The sequence below is a fragment of the Sphaerodactylus townsendi genome, linkage group LG04 (genome assembly GCF_021028975.2).
Source record: "Sphaerodactylus townsendi isolate TG3544 linkage group LG04, MPM_Stown_v2.3, whole genome shotgun sequence".
Taxonomy (NCBI): domain Eukaryota; kingdom Metazoa; phylum Chordata; class Lepidosauria; order Squamata; family Sphaerodactylidae; genus Sphaerodactylus; species Sphaerodactylus townsendi.
Window position 1 is genome coordinate 69,774,549 of NC_059428.1, and position 24,262 is coordinate 69,798,810.

At 44.3% G+C, this 24,262-nt stretch overlaps 1 protein-coding gene across 1 annotated transcript in view; it reads left to right on the forward strand.

Moving 5' to 3' along the window:
- The window catches only part of BACE2 (beta-secretase 2), a 59,968-nt gene that overhangs the window by 15,718 nt on the left and 19,988 nt on the right, over positions 1–24,262 (forward strand). The window contains exons 2-3 of the mRNA XM_048494231.1: positions 21,995–22,083; positions 23,282–23,498. Coding sequence (XP_048350188.1) covers positions 21,995–22,083; positions 23,282–23,498 — 306 coding nt within the window. The remainder of the gene's footprint in view (positions 1–21,994; positions 22,084–23,281; positions 23,499–24,262) is intronic.

A 24,262-nucleotide genomic window follows, 5' to 3' on the forward strand; every position in this document is an offset into this window, starting at 1 on the left:
TAGCCACTGTCAATGTACAGTTCTTGAAAGGGGTGGGGGGCGGAAGGCAAGGAATTGGAAGATCCTGCAGGCAGAAGAACAGAGGGTGCTTTGGCCAGAAGAATAAGGAAAATTAGTGAGGCCAAGGAAGGTTACTTGTTGGTCTACGTCTCCCACTACATAGAACAAAACATTTTTAAACATCTCCTCAAGAACGTTTTTGCTTTCCCTCTTCTTCACTTGCCACAGTCTTGCCTGACTAAAAGCTGCAGCTTCTGCCTCTGAGGTCCTGGGTCTCCTTTTTCCTCCCCTCATTTCCTAGCAGGAGCCTAACCTGGGGGAATGCTGCATGCACATTACAGAACGAGCCATCTCTGCTGGGCAACTGAGTCTCTTCCAACTCCTAGTATCAGCCTAATCACTGGAGGGGGGCATGTACACTTCAGAACATTTCTCCAGAGCAGGGGTCTGCAACCTGCGGCTCCAGAGCCGCATGTGGCTTTTTCATCATTGCACTGCGACTCTGCATGGCTTGGGTCCTCTCAGCCTCCTTCGGAGAGTTTCCCTAAGGGTTAATGGGAAAGAGTCCCCGTTCCTAGAGAGGCAAAGCCCAAAGCTATCCCAAGCCACTTCCAGCTTCCTTGTCCCAGCTGCCTAATTGGCTGATGCCAGGGATGACATCACGGGGCAGGGGCGGAGCACTGCTGGTGGATCGTCTTGAACAGGTGAGTGGCGAAGGGCGGGAAACGGGAGGGAGTTGTAGGAGCGCAGATTTTCAGCGGAATCCTAACCTCTGTCTGTCCCCCTTGAATGGGGGTCAGGGGTCGACCCTGCTTTGGGTGGCCTCATTTCCACCTCCCCCGGGTCCTTCTTGGGGGCGGGACCACATGGGGGACCCCAGCAGTGCCACCTTGGGTTGCAGACCCCCCCCCCCCAGCTCCATTCCAGGCAGATGGCAGCCTGGCTGAGTCCAGGTGAGAAATACAATGTCAGCTTTTAAAGGAGTTATTACCTGCAGTCCTCCAAGGTTGCACCCGTTGGGGCTGTTTGATGGGAAGGCGGGGGTGGGTGGGAATTGTTTGCTTCTGCATTGCCAAGGAGGGCAGGAGTGCATGGGAAAAGCCTTGCATGTGGATCTTGGAAGGTTTACTTCAGAGTAAGCTAGTGGAGGGTAAGCTTGTAGATCGTGGAAGGGAGGAAGGCCGGGATCATCCTCAGCCATGGTTGTGGTGGGTTGCCAACTCCCGGCAGGCAAATCCCAGGACATTTGGGGGTCGATTCTCAGAAGCTGTGGCTTTTGGGACCAGGGCGGGGGCCATGCTCAGTGAGGAATATGGCTGTTGAGTCCACCCTGCATGGCAGACATTTTCTCGGGGGGGGGGGGGAGAAGTTCAGCCCCCCGCCCCAGAAGTTGATAACCCCATTAAAGGCACCAATTTTGATCCACCATCCAAGTGGAATTTGAAGGGGTTCTTTTGGGGGGCATAATTCTTTCAACACAAGAAAAGAGAAATGTGTGAAATGGGGTTCTATTGCTGGTCAACAGGCTTTTTACCCCCCCCCTTTTTTTTTTTGCTTTGATGGGTAAAAATGGGCCCCAAAGAAGGGAACTTCTCCCTGCATGAGGATATATACCAGTGATTACAAACCTATGGCACGGGTGCCAGAGGTGGCACTCAGAGCCCTCTCTGTGGGCACGCACAAACAGAGTTCATCATGTGGGAGAAAATCAACCCCCCTCATCTAGGCTGGCCTGGGCCACTGGGCTCGATTATTAGTATTAAACCTAAGACCTAGTTTTGGGGAAGCAGTATAGGTAACCCTGTTAAGCGCTGTTAAACCCCACTGATTTTCATGCAGAGAACTAAAGTGCGATCCTTTACCTGGGAGTAAGCTCAGTTGCTGGCAATGGGGCTTGCTTCTGAGTAAACCCTCCTAGGGTCGGGATTCACCCGTTTGAAGACTTGCATGGTTGCTTCAAAGCAAAGCCACTGACTACCATCAAGCTTACTCCCGAGTAACGCACGCCTCAGAGCCAACCATTTTTTCTAAACTAAAACCTCAGTATTCAGGTTTAATTGCCGTGTTGGCACTTTGCGATACATAAGTGGGTTTTGGGTTGCAGTTTGGGCACTCGGCCTCGAAAAGGTTCGCCATCACTGATATATACAGTGTTATCTTCATTTTAGATGTCAAAAGGTATTTGCAGCTCCAAGTGTTTTCTTTTCCATGGAAAACGGGTCCAAATGGCTCTTTGGGTGTTAAGGGTTGCCTACCCCTGCTCCAGAGCAATTGAGCCTTCTCCACCTCTTGCTTCTGCCCTTCCCCTGTCTGCTGCCCTGAGCACTTGTCCCTCTTACCCCCCAGATCTGGCCCTGACTCTAGTAGTACAGTTTCAGAAGAGATTGATCAGATTTATTTGCCAGTATTTCTTAAGAAATATTTTAAAGAATATATATTTAGGAAATGTACTTTTAGAAATATACTGTACACATTAAGTGCTTGTGTTTAACTAATATTTGGAATGCCTATTCACTTGCTCATATTGTTTGGTTATGCCAAAGTATACCCAACCACACCTTTGTACACACAATTCAGGATGTCTGACTAATGAAGAATATCTTTTCCACTCTGAATGTTTACTGATAGGTAGAAAGCTGATTTTTATGCAGGAGAGAACTGATTCTTCCCCATTCAGGATCCATAAGTTTGGGTCTTTACTAACATAGAATAAAGAGGCACTTTTTAACCATTGAGAATTAATAACTGTTGTGCCAAAAGAATGAAAAAAGCAAGTCTGTTAAGTGTCTCCTATTCATGTGCTGCCTTGAACCCAGCAGGGTGTTCAGGATACTGTGCATAAAAAGCATATTTATTTTGATTGGGGTTTTTTTTTTATGTTTTGCCCAGTAGTGCTGGTAGATTGCCCTGACATGGATGGCTCAGGCTCGCTAGCCTGATGTTGTCAGTTCTCAGAAGCTGAGTAGAGTCAGCTCTGGGTGGAGACTACCTAGGATTGCTTCATAGGGGTGATCAATGAGAAACCACCTCTGAATGGCTCTTTTCTTGAAAACTCCATGGGGTCACCACAAATCTGCTGTGATTGGATGGTACTATCTACCGCCACAGCTGGTAGATTATTATTGGGCTGGAAATACATGTCTAAGCGGTGGATGGATTCTTATTAAAGGTTAAAATTGTACTCTGCACACTTGCAAGGAGGGAATTATACTGCATGCAAAAAATGAAAACAGCGATGGGGATCCTCACAACAGTGGTAACAGCAGTGTCTGGAGAATCATGTTGTTCAGCCAAATCTTATTGTTTGTTTTTATATTAGCAACGACAACCCTCATAAGCCTTTTGAACAGGCTGGTTTCATTTGGCGCAAGCAACCCCTTTCCCATATACACTGTGGCTTGTACCCATTGAAAGACTTCAACATTTACCAGAGTCCTTGTGCAGATGGGAATATTGGAAAATACCCTCATGCTAACCTCTTTTGATGAATTAAATTCTGAAGTGTTTTTCTGCTTGCACAAGGTATTGTGCAAGAAATTTCTGAGCACTACAAGATACCAGAAGGAAAGCACCATGTTTGTGCTAGCTCAGGCCGATCTCCAGGGTCAGGTTTCAGTGTCTGGGGTGAAGTCCAGGAAGCAGCCACACCTAGGCAGAGTACTGTATTCTGAAAGCCTAGTCCAGTCTATTCATCAGGAGGCCTGGGTTTCCAAGAACTGTTGTCATATAGTCAAGGGTAAACTGAACAGCAAGATCTCACAGGTCTGAGCCAAGGGTCGGTATTTCATGAAGAGTAGTCAGAGAAGTGTCAGCACAACAGCAAGGAATTCACACTGTTGCATCCACAGTTTGCCTGCTGAACTGGCATCCTTCTTGGACAGACTAGCTTTCATCCTGTGAGGACTCACTGTTTTCAAGCAAGCATTGTTTTTTGCAAGAGCCTGGCACTGCGACTTTTCATTTGAAATTCACTCCTTAGTTGCTGCCAGTGTTATTCTGAATCTGGGGTGAATCTGAAGTGAATCTTCCCTCAACTGGTGCCTGACTGAGAGCCAGGAAGAGCCTGCAAGGCTGAAGAGCTTCTGTCAATGCTTTCTCCTGCTCCTTAGTGCCTTTTTGCTGGGTTTCTGGCAGGACTGCTTTCTTCCTAATTGTCTTTTCCTCAGATGCTTGTATGCCCACTGTCCTGGGACTGACTCATGACAGTGTATTACGCAAGATCTTACACAAGTATAACTGTAAAGATGTTGCTTTTTCCTTTCCCAGCTCTTGCGACCTTGGCAACTCGAGCATTCCTCGAGTTGGGCTGTGTGCCCGGTGAGGCAAGCTAACCTTGCTACTCCTTATCTATGTGTGTGAAGCTAGTTTTGAGTCTTTCATGGGAACCTGTCTGGGGGCTCGAAGGAGGGGGGATTCGGACTCGTAAAAGCAGTCTGTTTGGGAAAAGTCAGATTCAGCATCTCGTGTGTGTGTATCATGGAAGCTTAAGAATAAAGATCCTTCAATGGTTACTCTATTCTGGTCCTTTCTGGTTCTCTACATTATGCTGAATCTCATACAATCCTTTCCTCCACGCATGAACCCCTGATGTCGCCCAACATGCAGAGGTTGAAATTTCGTCAGACGCGGTGGAGGGCCCCGTAACCCCTAAAGAGGGTTTTCGTCCCCCTCTCTCAGTCTCCACTGAACATGAGGAACCTGCGCGGACTATCTCCCCTGGTCACCCCTTCCAAGCTCTCGGCTTAGTCGTAGTATGGCCTTCTTACACCTTGAAGAAAGCAGGTGACTGAGGCTGCTCCCGATGGCTAGGACGCATCGCAAGTCCGCCGAACGCCTAGAGGTCCGCCAGGAGTATTACAATCCAGGCGGAGGGGTGTCGATGGATCGAGCCCCTCGTGAACAGCATGTCACCATGTGCCAACATATGGATTACAAACCGATCATGAAAGCGCTTCCTGAGGAGATGGGATTGTCCACCATTCATGGAGATACCCAAGAGTCCTTGGAGAAGTTCCTGGAACGCTATCTGGAGGACCCGCCGCTGACCGAACACTGGCAAAGTACCGGTGCGCGTCCGAAAGAGCCGCGGCCCCTGGCACCTCGCCGAGATCACGTAGCTCGGCTCTACCGCCGGGCGAGGGTGTTTCGACAGGGTTCACGATGCCTCGCTGGTTTCCCAGTCCAACTGACCTTCCTGTGATGACAGTCGAATCCAGGAACTAACTGGAAGAGGATGAGGGAACTCCTCGGAGCTACTGCCTCACCGTAATCAGCTTTCGACACTGTGCCAACCGCTGCCCAGAAAGGTTAACAATGGGAAGCCCAGATGGAAGGGACTGAAGAGAACCCAACGTGATTGGGAATTGGAGCGCCGAGGAATTGGAGAAGGAACGGGAAGCCTTCCAGGAAGAGTGCCACCAACAACGCCGGGTTGTTCCAGGTGGAGATGGACAAGGAACGAGAGACGCTTCACCGCAGTACTTTACAAGATCTCACAGTCCATGATAAAGTTATGGAACAATCTCGGATCGACCTTCAACATCAACGTGAATGTGTGAAGGCTGCTAAGCAAAACACAGAGCCGGGCAACGGTAGCGGCACAACGGGCCGAAGGGAGTCAGCCTCCAAAGGGAACTAGATGCCCTAGAGTTGAGAAGGGTTACCATGGCGCGTCGTGAGCAAGAGCTCTCTTGAACGAGAACGAGCCCTCCAACTACAACGTGAGGTGGATAGGGTCGCTGCTTGCCCAGCCCTGGGCAGCCGCATTCACAGTGCCAGTAGTTCCTGCCGCTAGGGATCGTATTCCGGTCGCTCAACCACCACCAAGGAGAATTCAACAGTTGCCGCCACCGCTGCCCGCATATTACCAGGCCCTCGATGTAAGCTTCTCTGCCTGCACCGAGAGCGGCGCAGGCTCCAGCCAGAGAAGTTACCTTCGGCCGCTTATTCTCGCCCTCAAGCCGACGGAAATACGCCGAAACTGCCTTGGTACTTCATTTTGCAACTTGATGCTCATATGCTGGAATTTGATGACATGTATAGATCTGGAGGCCGAAAAAGCACGTGATATCGGATCGGGTCCTAGATGGTGAAGCGGCCCAATGGTTCGGGGAGCTATATGAAATTGGGGCAGATGAAACCCACTCTGTAGCTGAGCTGCTGCAGGGTCTCCGTCTTCGCTTCCAGGGAACCGGATGCGGAAAATAAAGCTTTATTCATACGGGTCAAGACCATCAAACAAGGCAACCGACCTTTTGCTGAATTTGCCTCAAGCGAATTCCGGTTATGTTTCAGTAAACTCCCTGATTGGTCGGAACGCATGAAATGCGAAAGTATTTTTTTTGAGCTGTAAACGATGATATTCGAGAGAAGGCGGTGTTATATCGCGGAGTCTCTCAAATCCATCGCGCAGAATGGATTACAGTCGGAACGCTGATTTCCACCCGTCCCACCCATGCCAGATCCGGAAAACAACCCCTCCAAAAACCACCAGCTTAAACAACCGGCCTCTGCGCGTTGCCAAAAAGTCCGGCGGCATCTACTCCCGCTGAGACTACATCGGAACATCGCTGTCGGTTGGTTCTGTGTCTTTATTAAGGAGGTCCGGGTCACCTGGCTGCCAACTGCCCAAAGAAAACAAAAAACTTCCTACTCCAGCGCCTCCCGCACTCCAAACTGCAAAGGCTCCACGCTGGTCCGGACCGGTACCAGCAGGGCACTGCAAAAAACAGCTTTGAAGACGGTGGAAGATGATGATTTCGCTGATCCCGATGGGGGGGTGAGCTTCATCGTCGGCCCCGATGAGGATGGAGACCTTGCGCCAGATCGCGGTGAGTGACGGTGGTGCCCCCCATCACTTTTAATGACTTCTCTTGCCAACCCCGCCAAAAAAAATCACGGCTGGTGATTTTGGCTCGCGTACCCTAGTTGACTCTGGTTGCTCTCATTTGCTTGATGAGACCTCAGGTGGCAGAGCAATCTTGGTCTGGAGCGCATAGCATTGGTCAAGCCCATTACCTTCACCCAAATGGATGGCAGTCCATTAGGGGACTGAAAAGGGCCTCGCTCGTTTTAGAACCCAACCGGGTGCTTCTACGATGTATGCAGAACATTGGGAGCGACGCAGATTTCATTTTACGCCAGTCGCCAAACACCCCATAAGTTTTGGGAATGCCTTTGGTTGTTATCTCATGAACCCACGATACTATGGAAGCAGCCAAGCGTTGTCCGGTTTACTGAACCCCTCGTGCGGGGATCACATGCATGAAGAACCACCTGAGAACCCTCTCAGAAAATCCTTACCCGATTCTGAATCCATCGTGAACTGAAGTGTCCACCCGGTTCCTCGATTTAGCTGGAGTTCCCAGGTTTTATATTGGGATCTTTCCAAAAGTCTTTGAGGAACAGTAAGTGTGACCAGCTACCCCCATAGAGACACTGATTGCAAGATTCTCCTGGTACCCGGTCGCGCAGCACTTCCCAAGGGTAGGGATTTATAGAATGAGTCCGGTAGAGGAACGGGAGCTACCAGCCTTCTTGGATAAAATTTAAAACATGGATTCATCCGCTGGCCACTAAAAAGCACCCACGCCCGGTTCTTTTTTGTTAAGAAGAAGATGGCATCAATCTTAGGTTGTGCACCCGTGATTATAGAGGGCTCAATGCAGTTTCACAATATTGTCAAAATAAATATCCATTGCCCCTGATCAAGGATCTGCTTTTGATGCCCTCGGTAAAGAGACGCATTTTACTAAACTTCGATCTACGTGAAGCATACATTATCGAGTACGCATCGCCGAAGGCGTTATGGAGCGATTTGACAGCTTTTAATACTAGAATTTGGCCAATATGAATATCTTGCGTAATGCCTTCGGATTATCTGGTTTACCCGGAGCCTTCATGTCTCTCATTAACGAAGTGCTACAGGATTTTGTATAAGCGGGGTGGTGGTGTATTTGAGACGCATCGTTCTGATATACTCGCAAAACCCTAGAGGAACACGTAACAGTTGGTCCGTTCAGTGTTGCAACGGCTCCTCGATCACTCCCTCTATGCAAAACTGTCCAAATGTTGCTTCCATCGAAGTCATCCATTGATTATTTGGGTTATCGAATTTCACCCGAAGGTCTAGGAAATGGATCCAGCTAAAGTTGCGGCCGTGGTGGATTGGCCCGCCCCAACGCACCGCGAAGGAACTTCAGTCGCTTCTAGGGTTCGCTAATTTTTATCGTGACTTTATTCCCCAGTTTCTGCTAAGCTTGCCCTACCTCTGACTGATTTATTACGCGACCAAGGGTAAAGAGCCTTCGGTTGCAAAACCGGGGGCGCCCCTTCAATGGTCCTCTTCTGCCTGTCAGGAGTCATTTCAACTGTTTAAGACCGGGTATATGTCACCACTGAACCTGTGCTGAAACACCCTGATCCGGAATGTACCGCTTGTGGTGCATGTAGATGCCTCGGACAAAGCTTTAGGAGCCGCCCTCTTGCAGAAAAAATAAAGTATTTATCAAACTTCTGTGCCGTGTGCTTACTTATCGAAAACATTTTCAGGTCCTGAACTCAACTGGACTGTGGTGGTGACAAAGAGACAGCGGGTTATTATAGGCGCTCAGCACCTGGCGCTAATTGGTTGGAAGGGTCGAAAGCGTTCTTCCAAGTCTGGTTATTCTGATCACAAGAACTTGGCAGCCCTCTCCACCCCCCCTGAAAAATGCGTCTGCCAAGCTAAATTGCGGTGGGCAAGATTTCTTCTCCAGGTTCCAGTTTACAGTGCCCATTCCGGGGAAAAACAACAAATTGGCCGATTCCATGTCCTGTCTACCCAAGGGGACGGACTTTTCACTCACGAGCCATCCCTCGCGACCATCCTTTTCCCTGTTCAGTTTAAGTTGGCGGTTACATCGCTCTCAGGCTTCCAGTCAACAAACCCCTCCCTCTCCGGACATTCCGGACTTCGCTTCCCCTTTTCTTCATCATCCGATGGAGGCTGGTCGTGGGAGACGCTCTCCCACGGCAGAATCCCACCCCTCTCTTACGCTTGGAAGGGGGTGTATGGAGGAGAGGCGAAAAAAGGTATGTCCCATCTTCGTAAGTCAGTCCTCCTAGCTGGCCACGATGCTGTGCAAGCCGGACATTTCGATTTTTTAAAAACATTGCACCTGCTGCTACCGCCAGTTTTGGTGGCGCTCCATGTGTAAAGACATTGAATCTTACATTAAGGGGTGCCCAGTATGTGCAGAAGCCAAATCTATCTCAGGCAAAACCTCCCACGGATTATTGCACCTCCTATCCCGGCGCGCTGCCCTCGACCTTCGGTGGTTATATCCATGGATTTTTTTATTAATGATCTCCCGGAAAGTCAATGAAACACGGTGTTGTGGGTGGTGGTCGACCTTTTTTCCAAGCAGGCTTATTTTACAACATGCTCCACCATTCCTTCATTCCCCAAACTGGCCAAATTGCTTATACAACATGTTCACCGCTTACATTCCTCTCCTGATAAGGTGATTTCAGACCGCGGGCCCCACCATTTCCAAATTTTGGAAGGTGTTTTTAAGCTGTTGGGGACCACCTAAGCTGTCGCCGCCCACTACCATCGCAAAGCTTAATGGTCAGCTCCGAACGGACCAACAGAACATTGGAGCAGTACTCTACGCTAAGCTACACTAACTATCACCAGGATAATTGGTGTGACCTACTACCATTTGCGGAATATGCCACAATAATGCCGTTCATAGCAGTACTTCCAAAACCCCTTTTGAAGTGGTGTCGGGACGCTTTTTCCCTCCTCTCTCTGCCTCAACTCCCCATCCCAGGCGTTGCAACTCTTTTGAGTTTGATCAATGGATTGGCAGAGGGATTGAAGTCGGCTCCTCAACTTCCCTCCAGTGTTTCAGGAGTCGCGAGAAAACCCAGGCTGACAAGCATCGCTCAGAGTTTCCGCCAAGCATACAAGTTGGGTCGTGGGTTTACTTCTATCTGAAAACCTCAGGGATGTGCACAAATACACCTGGGGTAAGCTGGGCAAGAAATTCATAGGGCCATTTCTCGATTACAAAAGCGATTAATGATGTGACTGCTCGCTTGGAACTCCCTAACTCCCTTAGTAACATTCATCCCGTCTTTCATTCCAGCTTACTCAAACGGGCTCCAGATTCCGATGTTCGGCACGACCCTCCTCGAGACACCCCCCGCCAGTGATTATTGACGGGCACAAGCATTATGAAATTGACGCCATTCTAGACTCCTGTTTCTTACGCTAGAAACGCTATGCAGTATTTAGTTTCTTGGGTGGGCTATCCTTCCGGGCATAACCAATGGGTATATGTAGAGGATATTAATGCGCCCCCGTTAATTTCTGCTTTTCATAAGTCCTTTCCCGACAAGCCTGGGGGAAGTGGGGGGGAGACATCTTAAGGGAGGCGGAGTGTAAAGATGTTGCTTTGTCCTTTCCCAGCTCTTGCGACCTTGGCAACTCGAGCATTCCTCGAGTTGGGCTGTGTGCCCGGTGAGGCAAGCTAACCTTGCTACTCCTTATCTATGTGTGTGAAGCTAGTTTTGAGTCTTTCATGGGAACCTGTCTGGGGGCTCGAAGGAGGGGGGATTCGGACTCGTAAAAGCAGTCTGTTTGTTTGGGAAAAGTCAGATTCAGCATCTCGTGTGTGTGTATCATGGAAGCTTAAGAATAAAGATCCTTCAATGGTTACTCTATTCTGGTCCTTTCTGGTTCTCTACAATAACTGTGGTAAAAATAATATAACAATGATTCTCATGTAACTTATATATATATAAATAAATGTTCTCCTTGTATGAATAGCATTCCTCCTGTTCTTCTAAAGTTCAGTTATACTGAAAGAAACTGGATAATCCCAAGTAAAAATATGCATTCAGGACTTTATAAATGACACTACAAATGTTGCTTGTACTCTGATTTTGCATAATAAACAAAATTAGAATCACTAATACTGTGTTTTCTAAAAAAACTAATTTGAGCATTGTGAAGACTGGAAAAACTCATATTTATGAACTAAGTGCCAATAATAACTTACATTAGCTTGGGAAAGCAGCACATGTGATAGCAGAGAGCTTTATCAGTGATCTATTATGGCTGTAAGCAGTTCTTCCAGATGGGTTGATAATATAATTAGAAATCATGTTAAATGAGGCAGTATTTAAATTGCTGCTAATTTTCCCACCTATTAACCCACTTTTTTTGTTTAAAAAATCACATTATAGTGACTTTTGGCTGCTGACCATTAACTATAGAATTTAGGAAGACTGTGCATGCATTACCAGAAAATAAGCATTTAGGAGACGTTTTGAATCAGTCTGGCTGACTTTGCAATTATTTTATTCATTTATCTAAGACTCTTATGATGCCACTCATATATATATATGTGTGTGTGTATGTGTATACACACACATATGCATACATACATGCATACATACATATATACATACATATATACATATACATACATACATGCATGCATACCGCACGCATTTATATTGTTATTGTACATGTTACATGGCCATACAGCAGTTGTTATATATATATATATATATATATATATATATATATATAGAGAGAGAGAGAGAGAGAGAGAGAGAGAGAGAGAATTGCAACATACAAACACATATGATACTTTCACTACAGGCCTTTTTGACAGTTGCCCTGAGGCTGTACTGGTAATGGCTTTTGTGGAAAGAGAGTACCTCACCCCCAGATGTATTAAAAAATCAATTTCAGAAAATAAAAGTTTAAAGAGCAGACTTGACAGTAATGCCAGGAATGGCTGGTAGAGGCAGAGACCATGATATGGGCCTACCTCTGATGACTTTCATAGACAGCAGCGCAGGGAGAAGAACAGAAAATGGGGAGTCTAATATTTTAAGATCATTCTTCCTTCCTTCCTTCCTTCCTTCCTTCCTTCCTTCCTTCCTTCCTTCCTTCCTTCCTTCCTTCCTTCCTTCCTTCCTTCCTTCCTTCCTTCCTTCCTTCCTTCCTTCCTTCCTTCCTTCCTTCCTTCCTTCAACATACAAGTTTAGGTGATGTTTGTAGAGAGAAGACTGTGTATCACTCATTTTATTTTTGTAACTTTTAAACAATTGTTGCTCAACTATACATTTTTTTATTTTTGCACCACTTACAGTGATTTTGATGAATTTGGAGTTATGGTAGTCTGGCAGCAAATGTATCAAGATTCAAAGGGATGCTGAGGAGGCTCCTGCCTTGGTTCAACTTACTGGGAGAAGCAAAAGTCCCAAAACTTTCCCACCATTTAAGACAGCAATTCTGTTGTGAGACTTATAAAGCAGAGTTTGCATAATAATGTGACAGAGCCAGTTGTGAACTGTAAATGATGTTTACTAGCTACAAGATAGGGTAGAGGAACTTGGAGGCAAAAGACAAGAAAATATCTTTCTAACTGGCTTCACTAGCTAGCTCTCAGCTTGACTATTACATGGCTAACAGGCTACTAGAGAGTATGTGCAGAGAGTAACAAAGAATATAAATCTATAGCCTAGGTGCAGACTGGCATGTAGCCCATGCCAGGTCTGCTTAACCAATAGGGATCAATTACCTGGTCAGTGACTTCTGACCTCACTAACTAATTAGCATGCATCAATTAACTCCTTCATTGCTGGACTGTGTGACTGGCACTTGCCAAATCCCAACAATTCTAACTCAGTGGTTCATGAGCTATATGGACTCTTTGATATGCCACCAGTGGCTCTTCTGAGCATTACTCCCCAACAGAGGCATACCAGCCTAGGAACATGGGGATACCCATGTCCCCCGGTGCAAGCCTTTCAGTCCACTGTCAGACCATCCAGAAGTGACACATTTTCTCAAGGGGGCAATCGCCAAAGAACCTGAAATAATGCACCAATTCCCAACATGGAATTTAAACACAGTTCTTACTGCACTCACACAGACACTGTTTGATCCAGTCGGTGACATTCCTTTAAAGATTTTCTGAATGAAGATTATTTTCCTCATCACTGTAACCTCTGTGCATAAGGTATCAGAACTCTGCATGTTGTTGGCAAATCCCAACCTCTGCATCCTACACAAGGACAAGTTGTTCTATGCATGAATCTCTCTTTCCATCCCAAAGGTTTCCTCCACAACGCTAAGAAATCTGTTTACCTACCTTTTGTGTTAATCCCAAACACCCCAAGGAGATGTTGTGGTACAACTTGGACGTGGATAGGACTCTAAATGCTTTCCTGATAAGAACTCTGTCCTTTAGGAAGACAGAGACATTGGTTGTGTCTTTGTCACCTCCAAACAATTACCATTAACTGTGTGACATCAGTTATTGTCTGAAATCCTCATATCCAGAGGTATCAGATGTTTAAGCTGGGATTTCCATTTATAAAGCATGTGACAAGAGAAAAGCCACCTGAAAGGAAAACTCCAACTAAAACTCTCATCACTTGGTAATCTATCTTGCAGGTGTCAACCAACCCCCCAGAGGCATAGCAATAAACTGCACCTCAAAAGTAATATTTTTACACATTTTCTCGGCCCCCCTTCGGCGTTTCGTATAATTCTCTCTTCATTACACTTTTACCTTAGTTCCTTTCCTTTTTGATAACTTTTTCAGGCTGCAAAAGGCCTGTTCTCAGTAAAAATGGCCTGATGGGAACTATACTTCCCAGGAGACCTTGTGAGCCCCAAGGTCTCCTGGGAACTGTAGTTCCTCAGGCCGTTTTTACTGAGAACAGGCCTTTTGCAGCCTGAAAAAGTTATCAAAAAGGAAAGGAACTAAGGTAAGTGTTGGAAGGGGGGAAGGGGGGCGCCGTGGGGGACAGGGGACGGGGAGGGGCCTTGGGTGCGATTTTCTGCACCCCTCAGGCATGCACCTGGTGCATGCACCCGCACCCGCCGCCTTATACCTTCACCACTGCAACCCCCACTCCTTTATTGTTAGTTACTCACCAAAGTCCTTTCCAGTGCTTGTTACTTAGTTCACAGAGTTCATCAGAGAATCTGGTACGGGAAGGAGAAACTTGCTTTCATTCTAGAACGTACCATGAGAACTTCCTTGTGATTGGCTGAAAAGTCAGGAAGTTATGGTCAGCAATATCTATATTATAGGTTGTAGCTGAGAGATAATATTCCCTTCTTCCAGTGATCACCCTTGCTGCCTAAAAATACTCCACGTAAATTTGGGAAAATCATGCTTTAATGGTGAGAACCAGCAGTGCTTCCATTAGGATAAGCAAATAGAGCAGTCAAGTTAGTGTTTGTTATTTTGTATGCATTCTGATTCCACTAAATATATATTCAATGCTTTTAATAGCTTTTCATGAATTTCTTGAATTGGGAAATGACATGAACCTACCTAGACCAATGTTTAGTTATATTATTGCACTAATGCAGGGTCAACCTTGGCAGCATGCCACCTACCAGTGAGCTCCCCAAAACTGAGAGGACTCTCCAAAAGTGTCAGTGATTCTGGGGCTTCAGCTGGGAGTGCAGTTTGAGGCTGGGCCTAAGGCTAGTGAGCTCCCTTGTGGTTTGTTTTATTTTATTTACTTTCAGAATCAGAAACATGAAGCTTCCTTAGACTATTTGTAGACCATATCTATTCTGACTGGCAGCAACTCAGAAAGTGGTTTCTTCATCTACTATTTTACATCTTTTTGGAGAATCTGGGGATTGAACCTGGACCTTTCTGCATGCAGAACAGACTCTGCTAACTCTGCTAATACTTATATGCTATTTGAGCATGTAGGGATGCACTGCTGACCCAGCAGCACTGCGGAGTAGAAAGGCCGGGCACACTGGCGCTTCCCTGCGGCCTTCTGGCTCGCGACTGCCTCCCCTGCACTCCCTCTCATCCCCCGGATGAGTCACAGTGGTCATGAATCACTACCTTGGCTTTCACAAATCCACCGGGTGTCCCTGGACAAAGGGACAATGGCCTTGCCCCCAGGTGAGTGATTTCTTAGGCCCAGACGCCGATGTCTTCCTCTCCTCCTCGCAGACGTATTGGCAGCTACAAGGTGAGATCATGCATCACATGATGATCTCTCTGGGGTCCCCCGCACTTCTCCTGCCTCCTGAATTTCCCGTTCACGCCCTTCTGCTACAGGGTCCTACCGGCTTAGGAATCATAATAATAAGGTGCTGGTAGGAACCAGCATAATGGAGAAGTCGCTCGGAACACGCGGACACCAAGGCTTCGTTGCTGGCGCTCTCCACCAGATGAAATCACCGCGTCTCGTCTCGTTCTTACGCTGACCTCGCGGCACGACTACAGAGCTTAGTGATTTTTTCTGTTCACTGGGAGCACCTGGAATTTGGACAACAGCATTCAATTTATGTGGATAGTTCACAACAAGCAAAATGAAATGAAGATTCCATCACTTTTTGTTCAGTATTCTTAGTAGGAGAGACACGGGGTGCAGCAGTAGCCAGATTTTTCTAAAGAGCCCTGGCAGTTCCAGCAGAAACAACATGATTCGTTAATCCCTAAAGTCAATAAATGAATCAGAACTCCTTCCTAGCGATAATCAACTGGGAAACACAGAATGCAGATTATTAACTTGTTTTTAGGATACTGCATTGTTACAGTAGTTTTTTTAATGTGGATGAGGTGTTGTACATTATGTTTCCTACTCTCAACCACCAACAGCAACATTAAAAGAACTGAGAATTAAACTCCAAGTGGAAATAGCCATTTTGTGAACCTATGTTGAGTGAATTTTTATGACTCTTGCCCTCTGTTTAACACAATAAACGTCTGTATTGGTTCAAAACACTTTATTAAAAAGAGAAGCTTCATTTAGTTTGCTTTGCTGTAAATGTAACATGGAAATTTGCCATAACAATTTGCCATAATTTGCCATAACAATTAAATAATACAATTTAATGAATGACTGAATACTGGGGAAGAGTTTTTCCAGAACTGTTGGATTGATACCTTAAGGGTGGTCTGGTATTCCTGGTTAAATGTCACATTCATAGATTAAGCCAGTATGTTGCAGAGGTTAGATTGTCAGACTAGGATGTGGAATACTCAGGTTCAAATCCCTACTTTGCCATGAAGTTTAGCTGCTGACCATGGGCTGGTTACACTGTTTCTGCCTAACCTTTTTCAATGTTGTAGGAAGGATAAAGTGATAAATGGGAAATGATGAGCTCCTTCAAGGAAGGCAGAATAAAATTGTACTATACTCTTTTTCACCTAAAGATCTAAGTAGGATTGTAAATTCTAAGTAGAACTTAACTAAGTAGAACTTAACTTCATCCACCACATGCTGGACCATCTTTGTTTTGTTTTGGAATGCTCTGCTTGCATACTTGTGCCTTGGAAAGAAGGACCCAAGCAGAGTATTCAAAAACAAAGATGGTCCAGCATGTGGTGGATGAAGTTAAGTTCTACTTAGACCTTTTGGTGGAAAAGAGTATAGATATATGAACATATATAGAATTATAGTCTAAGGTCCACTTCTGCTAAGATAAAGACCCTTATATTACTGGAAATGAATCATAGAATCATAGAGTTGGAAAACGTGGAGCCCAGGGCAAGAACTGAGTTTTCCAGCCCCCCCCCCTCCATGGGTGTCTGCCCCCCTTCTTACATGTCCCCCTTTGCCCTGAAATTCACCCACCTTCCCGAACCGGCCCAAGCCGAACTGGTCTCTGGGGTGGGACAGCCAGGTCAGGCCAGGCCAGGGGAAGCAACGGGAGGCCACCTGCAGGGGCACTGAAGCCTCTGCCACCACCGCCAAAGCTAGGAAGGTCGTGGTGGGCCAGAAGACCCTGGAGGGGACTGCTAAGGCCAGCAGCGGAGGAGGGAGTGCATGGCAGGGGCGCCTCTTTGCCGGAGGGGTGTGGAGTGAGATTGTCTGCCCCCCACATGATTAAATGGGCACCACCCATGGACATTTGCCCCCATATGTCTCTCTGGGTGGTGCGCCACTAGTTGGAAGAGACCCCAAGGGCCATCAAGTCAAACCCCCTACAATTCAGGAACACTCCTGACAGATGGCCATCCAGCCTCTGTTTAAAAACCTCTGAAGAAGGAGACTCCATGATACTCTGAGGTAGCGTATTCCACTGTCAAACAGCCCTTACTGTCAGGAAGTTTTTCCGGATGTTTAGGTGGAATCTCTTTTCCTTCATCTTGAACCCATTACTCCTGGTCCTAATCTCTGGAGCAGCAGAAAACAAGCTTGCTTCTTCATCATGATATCCCTTCAAATATCTAAACCAGGGGTCCCCAAACTACGGCCCGGGGGCCAAATGTGGCCCCCTGAAGGCATTTATCCGGCCCGCCAGGCATGGCGGCGATGGCTCCATCTAAGCTATGTGCAGTGGGGCTCTGAGGGGAGAGGGAGGAACCGAATTCCCAACGGGCCGCTGATTGCAGTTACATGGGATGGGCACCTCGCGAAATCTCCCACATGGAATTTTTTTCTGGACCCAGAGTTGGAAACCTTACATGTGGGCAACGCCTGCTCCACCCTCTTCCCTCCTGACTACTCCATGTGTTGCTTCCCTAGGCTTCTGTTCTGCCTCACTCCTTCATTGGCATCAGCCAGGCTGGCTAATCGCCACTGGCTGCTAGGAGGAAAGCAGAACCCAGGGAAGATAAATTCTGATCCTGGGTTAGATGGAATGCTTCATTGGGAAATTTCTGCTTTTTTTTTTTTACAGGGGAAGGTATTCCACAGCCTCCCCAACAATATTTGAAGCCCACCCTGTACTTGACATACTTTGGTCACTGTTCTAAAAATAGACCATGACAGAAAGGCTGAAAGGTGAAATCAAACATTTTACAATCATTTGTGCATAGGAATTTGTTCATAGTTTTTTTTAGTCCGGCCCTCCAACAGTCTGAGGGACAGTGAACTGGCCCCCTGTTTAAAAAGTTTGGGGACCCCTGATCTAAACTATCATGTCACCTCTTAACCTTCTCTTTACCAAATTAAGCATACCTAGCTCCCTAAATCTCTCCTTGTAGGGCATGGATTCCAGACCTTTTACCATTGTTGTTGCCTTCCTCTGGGCTCATTCCAGCTTGTCAATATCCTTCTTGAATTGCAGTGCCCAGAACTGTACATAATATTCCAGGTGAGGTCTAGCCAATGCAGAATAGAGAGGCACAATTACATCCCTCAATCTTGACACTATATTCCTATTGATACAGCCCAGAATCACATTGGCTTTCTTGGCCACCACATCACACTTCTGATTCATGTTCAGTTTGTGATCTACTAAAACTCCCAGATCCCTTTCACATGTAGCGTTGTCAAGCCAGGTGTCACTCATCCTTATATCTGTCCATTTCCTTTTTTCTGGCTAAGTGTAGTATTTTACATTTATCTCTGTTGGAATTCATTTTGTTTGTCTTGGCCCAGCTCTCTTATTTGTTCAGGTCATTTGGAATTCTGACCCTGTCCTCTGGGGTATTAGCTACACCTCCTATTTTGGTGTCATCTGCAAATTTGATTAGCATGCCCTCTATTCCATCATCCAAGTTGATAAAAATATTGGATAGCACTGGGCCCAAGACAGAACCCTGTGGCACCCCACTAGTCACTTCTCTCCAGGATGAAGATGAGCCATTGATGAGCACCCTTTGGGTTTGGTCAGTCATCCAATTAGAAATCCATCTAATAGTAGCATTGTCTAGTCCATATTTCACTAGCTTACTTGAAAGAATATTTTGGGACACCTTGTCAAAAGCTTTACTAAAATCAAGGTATGCTATGTCCACAGCATTCCCTTCATCTACTAAGCTTGTCAAAGAGATAAGATTAGTCCGGCATGACTTGTTTTTCAGAAACCCATGCTGATTTTTTGTGATCAGAATATTTCCTTCTAAGTGATGGCAGACCATCTGTCTAATGATCTGCTCCAGGATCTTCCCTGTTATTGATGTCAGGCTGACTGGACGGTAATTATTAGGGTCCTCCTTTTTCCCCTTTTTGAAGATGGGGATATCATTAGCCCTCCTCCAGTCCACTGGGACTTCTCCTGTTCTCCAGGAGTTCTCAAAGATTATACCAAGTGGTTCTGAGATTACTTCTGCTAGTTTTTTAATACCCTGGGATGTAGTCCATCAGGTCATGGAGATTTGAATTAGTTTAAAGTAGACAGGTGATCCTGCAGTAAATATTTATTTATTATGTGCTGAAATTCTCCTTCTGTATCTTCTGTTTCATTTTCCCCTGGAAAAGACTGGGGCAAAGAAGATGTTGAGTAGTTCTACCTTTTCTCCATTCCCTGTTAATGTTTTTTTTTGTTAAATGGTGGCAAACTGTTGCAAAAGAACAACCTCACTGTATCAGATGACATTTCTGCTTACCTAGTGCATAGCTTCAATGGCCTAGGTTAGGCCAATTTCATCACATCTCAGTAGCTAAGTAGGGTTGGATTGGAGACCACCAAGGAAGTCCATGGTCATTATTCAGAAGCATACAATGGCAAACCTCCTCTGAACATCTCTTGCCTTGAGTTACCATAAATTGACTATGACTTGATGGCATCTACCACCATCAGGGCATTGCTTGAGCAATAGAATATTCATCTAAACATGAACTCTACTGATGTTTTCATGTATACAGGCCAATGCTTGTTGATAATACACAATTAGAAGAGCACTATTACAGATGAATGGTATCTTTGGAGGGAGGGAAACTTGTTTTAACTCTTGTTTAAGTAGTGTGACTGGTATGTAAAAGAGTTCAGCACCCACTGGCAAAGCTTGTAATAATTAACATTAATGTAGTAGGAAACTGGAAACTTGTAACTGACAATTATAATCCTTAAGATTTATTTCTACAGTTAGTGTCATCTTCAACATTTCATTATGTGCTTTATTAATATTGTGACCATTATTTTTGCCTTGTGAGTGACTTGTCGCCCATGTCTGAATATGAATGTTATGCTTTGGACTTTTGTATTAAAAGTGTATCCACTTTTTTTTTCTGCTACAGCTTGATTCATCAGTGCCTAAAGCTGTATACAAGGAAAAGCTTCAATTTTCCCTTATCTGGAAAAAAACAGGATTTTTTTCTTTTCAAGCACAGCAATACTTTTCCAAACTTTTCATTATTTCAAGCAAATGTATTGGTCTCTGTTTTTGTGCAGCATTGTAGCAAGTCTTGGCTTTCTCAGAGCTTGTGAGTGGGCTTTCAGCAGCCCTCCCCAAGAAACATTTGTCATTTTATTCTAATTATGAAGACTGGGCTAGAAAGTTAGTATAATCTCATCCTTTTTTAACCTCTCTGCAAATCAATTTCACATGCTCATGCATTGACTGTCTTGTAGATAATTTAAAGAGGAAAAAAGAATTATCACTCTTGATGGTTTCTTTTATGGGTGGAACTGTGAACACTCTGAAACTTAAAAACGCGCAGTGGCTCATTTCTAGTTCTCTCAATCTATTTAACTAGTGCCATTGTGCAGATTACAATAGAGCAGTGTTTGACTCAGCTGCCTTGTCTGGTTACTCTAGATTCATAGAGATACAGAATGTCAATTTGAACAGCAATTTTTTTCATGTGAATTCTGGTGCTACTTGAGTGGGCTGCAGCTTTGATATTTTACTGTGTGGTGTTTTTGTTTCTTGTGGAGAACATTATTCCTTTGGAGAAGTATGCATGGCACTGCAGCACTCATTAAGATAAGTTGTCATAGGTTCCTTCCGCACACGCAAAATAATGCGTTTTCAAACCACTTTCACGACTGTTTGCAAGTGGATTTTGCTATTCCGCACAGCTTCAAAGAGCACTGAAAGCAGTTTGAAAGTGCATTATTCTGCATGTGCGGAATGAGCCTTACTCTCCTTGAAAAAAAGACATTTGAATTCTGCAAGGCTACACCTCAGCATATAATTCTGATAATTTTAGTTGAAGTAGTGTTGCATCTAGGAGATGTTGTACACTGCTGTGATATTCTGATACCAAACAGCAGAACCACACTTTAGAAATAAATGGTTGATTGCTCAAAATCAGATTTTTATTTTTTTAATCATTCATTTTGTGCTACTGAGATGTAAGAATTATGATAGCATTTATTTGTTCATGTATCGTCTTTTCAGGGTTTTTTTAAAGAACCACTCCTCTTTAAATGGGCAGGGAGATGCCTAATAAATGAGTACAGTTTCTGAATCTGCTTTTCATTAGGAATATTTTTTCTTGCTAGTAAATTACATTTTAGTAGGATTATAGATTGAATTCATGACACAATGAAGTGAGGTTTGTTTAAACTTGTGTACCAGATGTATATAACAGAGTGCATTTTCTTTGTAATCCCAGTTAGTCTGCTGCTTGCCTCTTTTCCCAACTTCTGTCAGAATCATCTGATGCAGTTGGACTAACCTACTTCATAGGGGTGTTGTGGGGAAAATAGAGAAGAAAAGGATGACATGAGAAGAATGTAAACCACTTTGGGCCCTCATTAGGGAGAAAGGTGGTGTATAAATTAAGTTAATAACTGCTCTCTTGCATTGAAGCAAAGTTCTTGATGGCAGTATGCCAGTGACATTGTTTAGGATCGCTTTAGAACTTCATAATGAAATCTGTGACCCCCAGTTATATTGACTCCTTAAACTTTGGTCCTTACTTTCCACTATTACTTTCAATATGTACTACTTCTCCATCATGAACATTTCTCATGCTGTTACTACTTCAGGCAAGTCTTCATAGGCCAGGACCAGTTTCTAGCTTTTATAAATGGGCTTCAAATGGAGAAAAAAAGAAACAAATTCTTTGTTTTGGATGTTTGCTTATAGGACTGCAGTAAAGGTCCTCACTTTAAACACCTCCACTAGCAAACTAGCATTAAAATAATATTGTTTAAAATAATTGACTGTTTTTGATTGTATGCAATGCCTAACAAGCTTAAAGTATGGATCCTACAACATTTTTCTACTAATAGTGGCATTTTCTTCTGATGTGAGGCCCTTTGTTTCTTCTAAGATCTATTGAATTAATACAATGAATAATTTTATTTTCTTTTTGACAGCTAAATATTCTAGTTGACACTGGAAGCAGCAATTTTGCAGTAGCAGGTGCACCAAGTGTAGACATGACTTCATACTTTGATACAAAAAAGTAAGTATGTTAACTTTCCCCACCCTCAGGAAAGAACATTGAAATTTGCCAGAAAAGTTAGTGCAGAGTTAGATTAAGAAGGCTCCTCTTTACAAGCAAGGGAGCATTTGAGTGTAGAATGTCTCTGGTTTTAGAACTAGTTTTTATGTATGACTCTCACACTACAGAGGTGATATGACTATGTCAGTGCCAGATAAATGGACCACATGGTATTGCTTCTTCCCATGCAAACATGGCCTTCCCTTCTGGACAACCATTATTTGCATTAGAAGAAACTGTCCTTTGTCAACATATGTGGTCCCCGCACCCAAATGTTAATGGAGATGCATGTAATGTAACAAACACGCTTTAGAAACTGGGTGGAGTAAATACCATAACATTCCTGGCTAAGTCCAGTGCTGATATTTGCAGTGTTGGAGCACTATCACATTGAGCCAATCAAGTGCATTCTGTCACATGTCATTAGGAAAACTTGGTAAGAAGGAATTTTGAAACCTGATTGAAATGACGTTAAATAATATCCAGAGGCAGGTCTACTTTTTCCTAAAGGAATATGAAAATAACTTAGAGTCCAATGTCATTGTGGCAAGGTGAAACTGAAACTGTACTATGTTTTGTACTAAGTACCATTAAAGAAAAAAATATATTGCAAATGGGATGTCAGGTGTCATATTCTGAGGGGCTTTCCCACAACTTCTTCACATGGTGTTTGTGCATATTTTTATATTCTCTCACACATACACAGATAGAGGGAGTGGGGGGGTACATACTTCAGATACTGGGAAAGTTTTGATATGATGGCACTAGTTTAAAAACATTTCAGTGAAAAACAAGATGGTAAAAGTGTTTTCAGAAATGGAGAAAAAGCTGCTTGGAAACGTTTCCAGAATGAAATGGGAGTCGGGGTGGGGAATGTGCAGAAATCCACAGGGAAAACATTTTATTATCATCCTGGAATGATGTAAGTAACTTGTGTGGAAAAGGCCAGATTTGCTGAATTTGCACTGTTTATTTATTTACATTTTCTATGCCACCACTTCAGATAATGAATTTAAGATGGCTAAAACCTGCTTGAGGTGGCTTATGTTCTTAAAAAGTTTTTTAAAAGTGGCCTTGTTGAACATAATTTGGGATATACATGTTGATAATACACAAATCCTGTTCATGAGTTTTATCCCCTCTTTCTCCCCTTTCCTAGGTCAAGCACATATCAGTCACTGGGCATTGAAGTCACTGTTAAATATACCCAAGGAAGCTGGACTGGAACTCTTGGCACAGATGTTATCACTATCCCTAAAGGGATAAATGGAACTTATACAATCAATATTGCTACCATCTTTCAGTCTGAGAATTTCTTTTTAAAAGGAGTTAAATGGCAAGGGATCCTTGGACTGGCCTATAGTGTCCTAGCCAAGGTAAATTGACTTTTGCCTATCAAACCTTCATTATGAACTGATAATTAAGCACTTTCTTTCAAGACTTCTTTACTGCTTCTCCTTCCACCATTTCATCTAATGAGAGAAAGAGAGAGGAAGAGTTTGTTTACTGAACTATTCCAGGAAATGTATCCGTTTTCAAATTTATTGTGAATTGACCTTTAGTCACACAAATAAAACTAGCTCTTGTCTCTTATTGAACCTTATCTCTTATTGAACAACAGTTGTACATACTATATAATCACCGCCCAGAGCCCCTAGAGGATGGGGCGGTATAAAAGTTTAATAAATAAATAAATAAATAAATAAATAAATAAATAAATAAATAAATAATAATTTAGGGGTGTGTGGTCATAGTTGTAGCTTTGAATCATACTTTTGTGTGGTATTACAGTCAAAATTGTAGGAATGGCTTCAAAAGTATCATGGTTCAATTACTAACATATTCAGTTGAATAATTCTGAGTAATGTGGTGTTGCAAAAGACTTTTCACTACCAGACTGCCAGAAAGCTGATGCCATGGTATTTATTGACTGACTGTATTTTATTACAATATTTATACTCCAAGTCATGGTGACTCACAGTCCCATTATGCATTGAACACTTACCTTGGGACTTTTCTCTGTGCAGTGAGCTTACAGAGGGGACTCTTCATGTTTCTCTGTTTACCCTTGAGGAGGCACCCCCTCCTTGCCCCAGAGTTTTTCTGTAGAGAGCTCTCCAGGCCTGGTTCTCTTAACTCT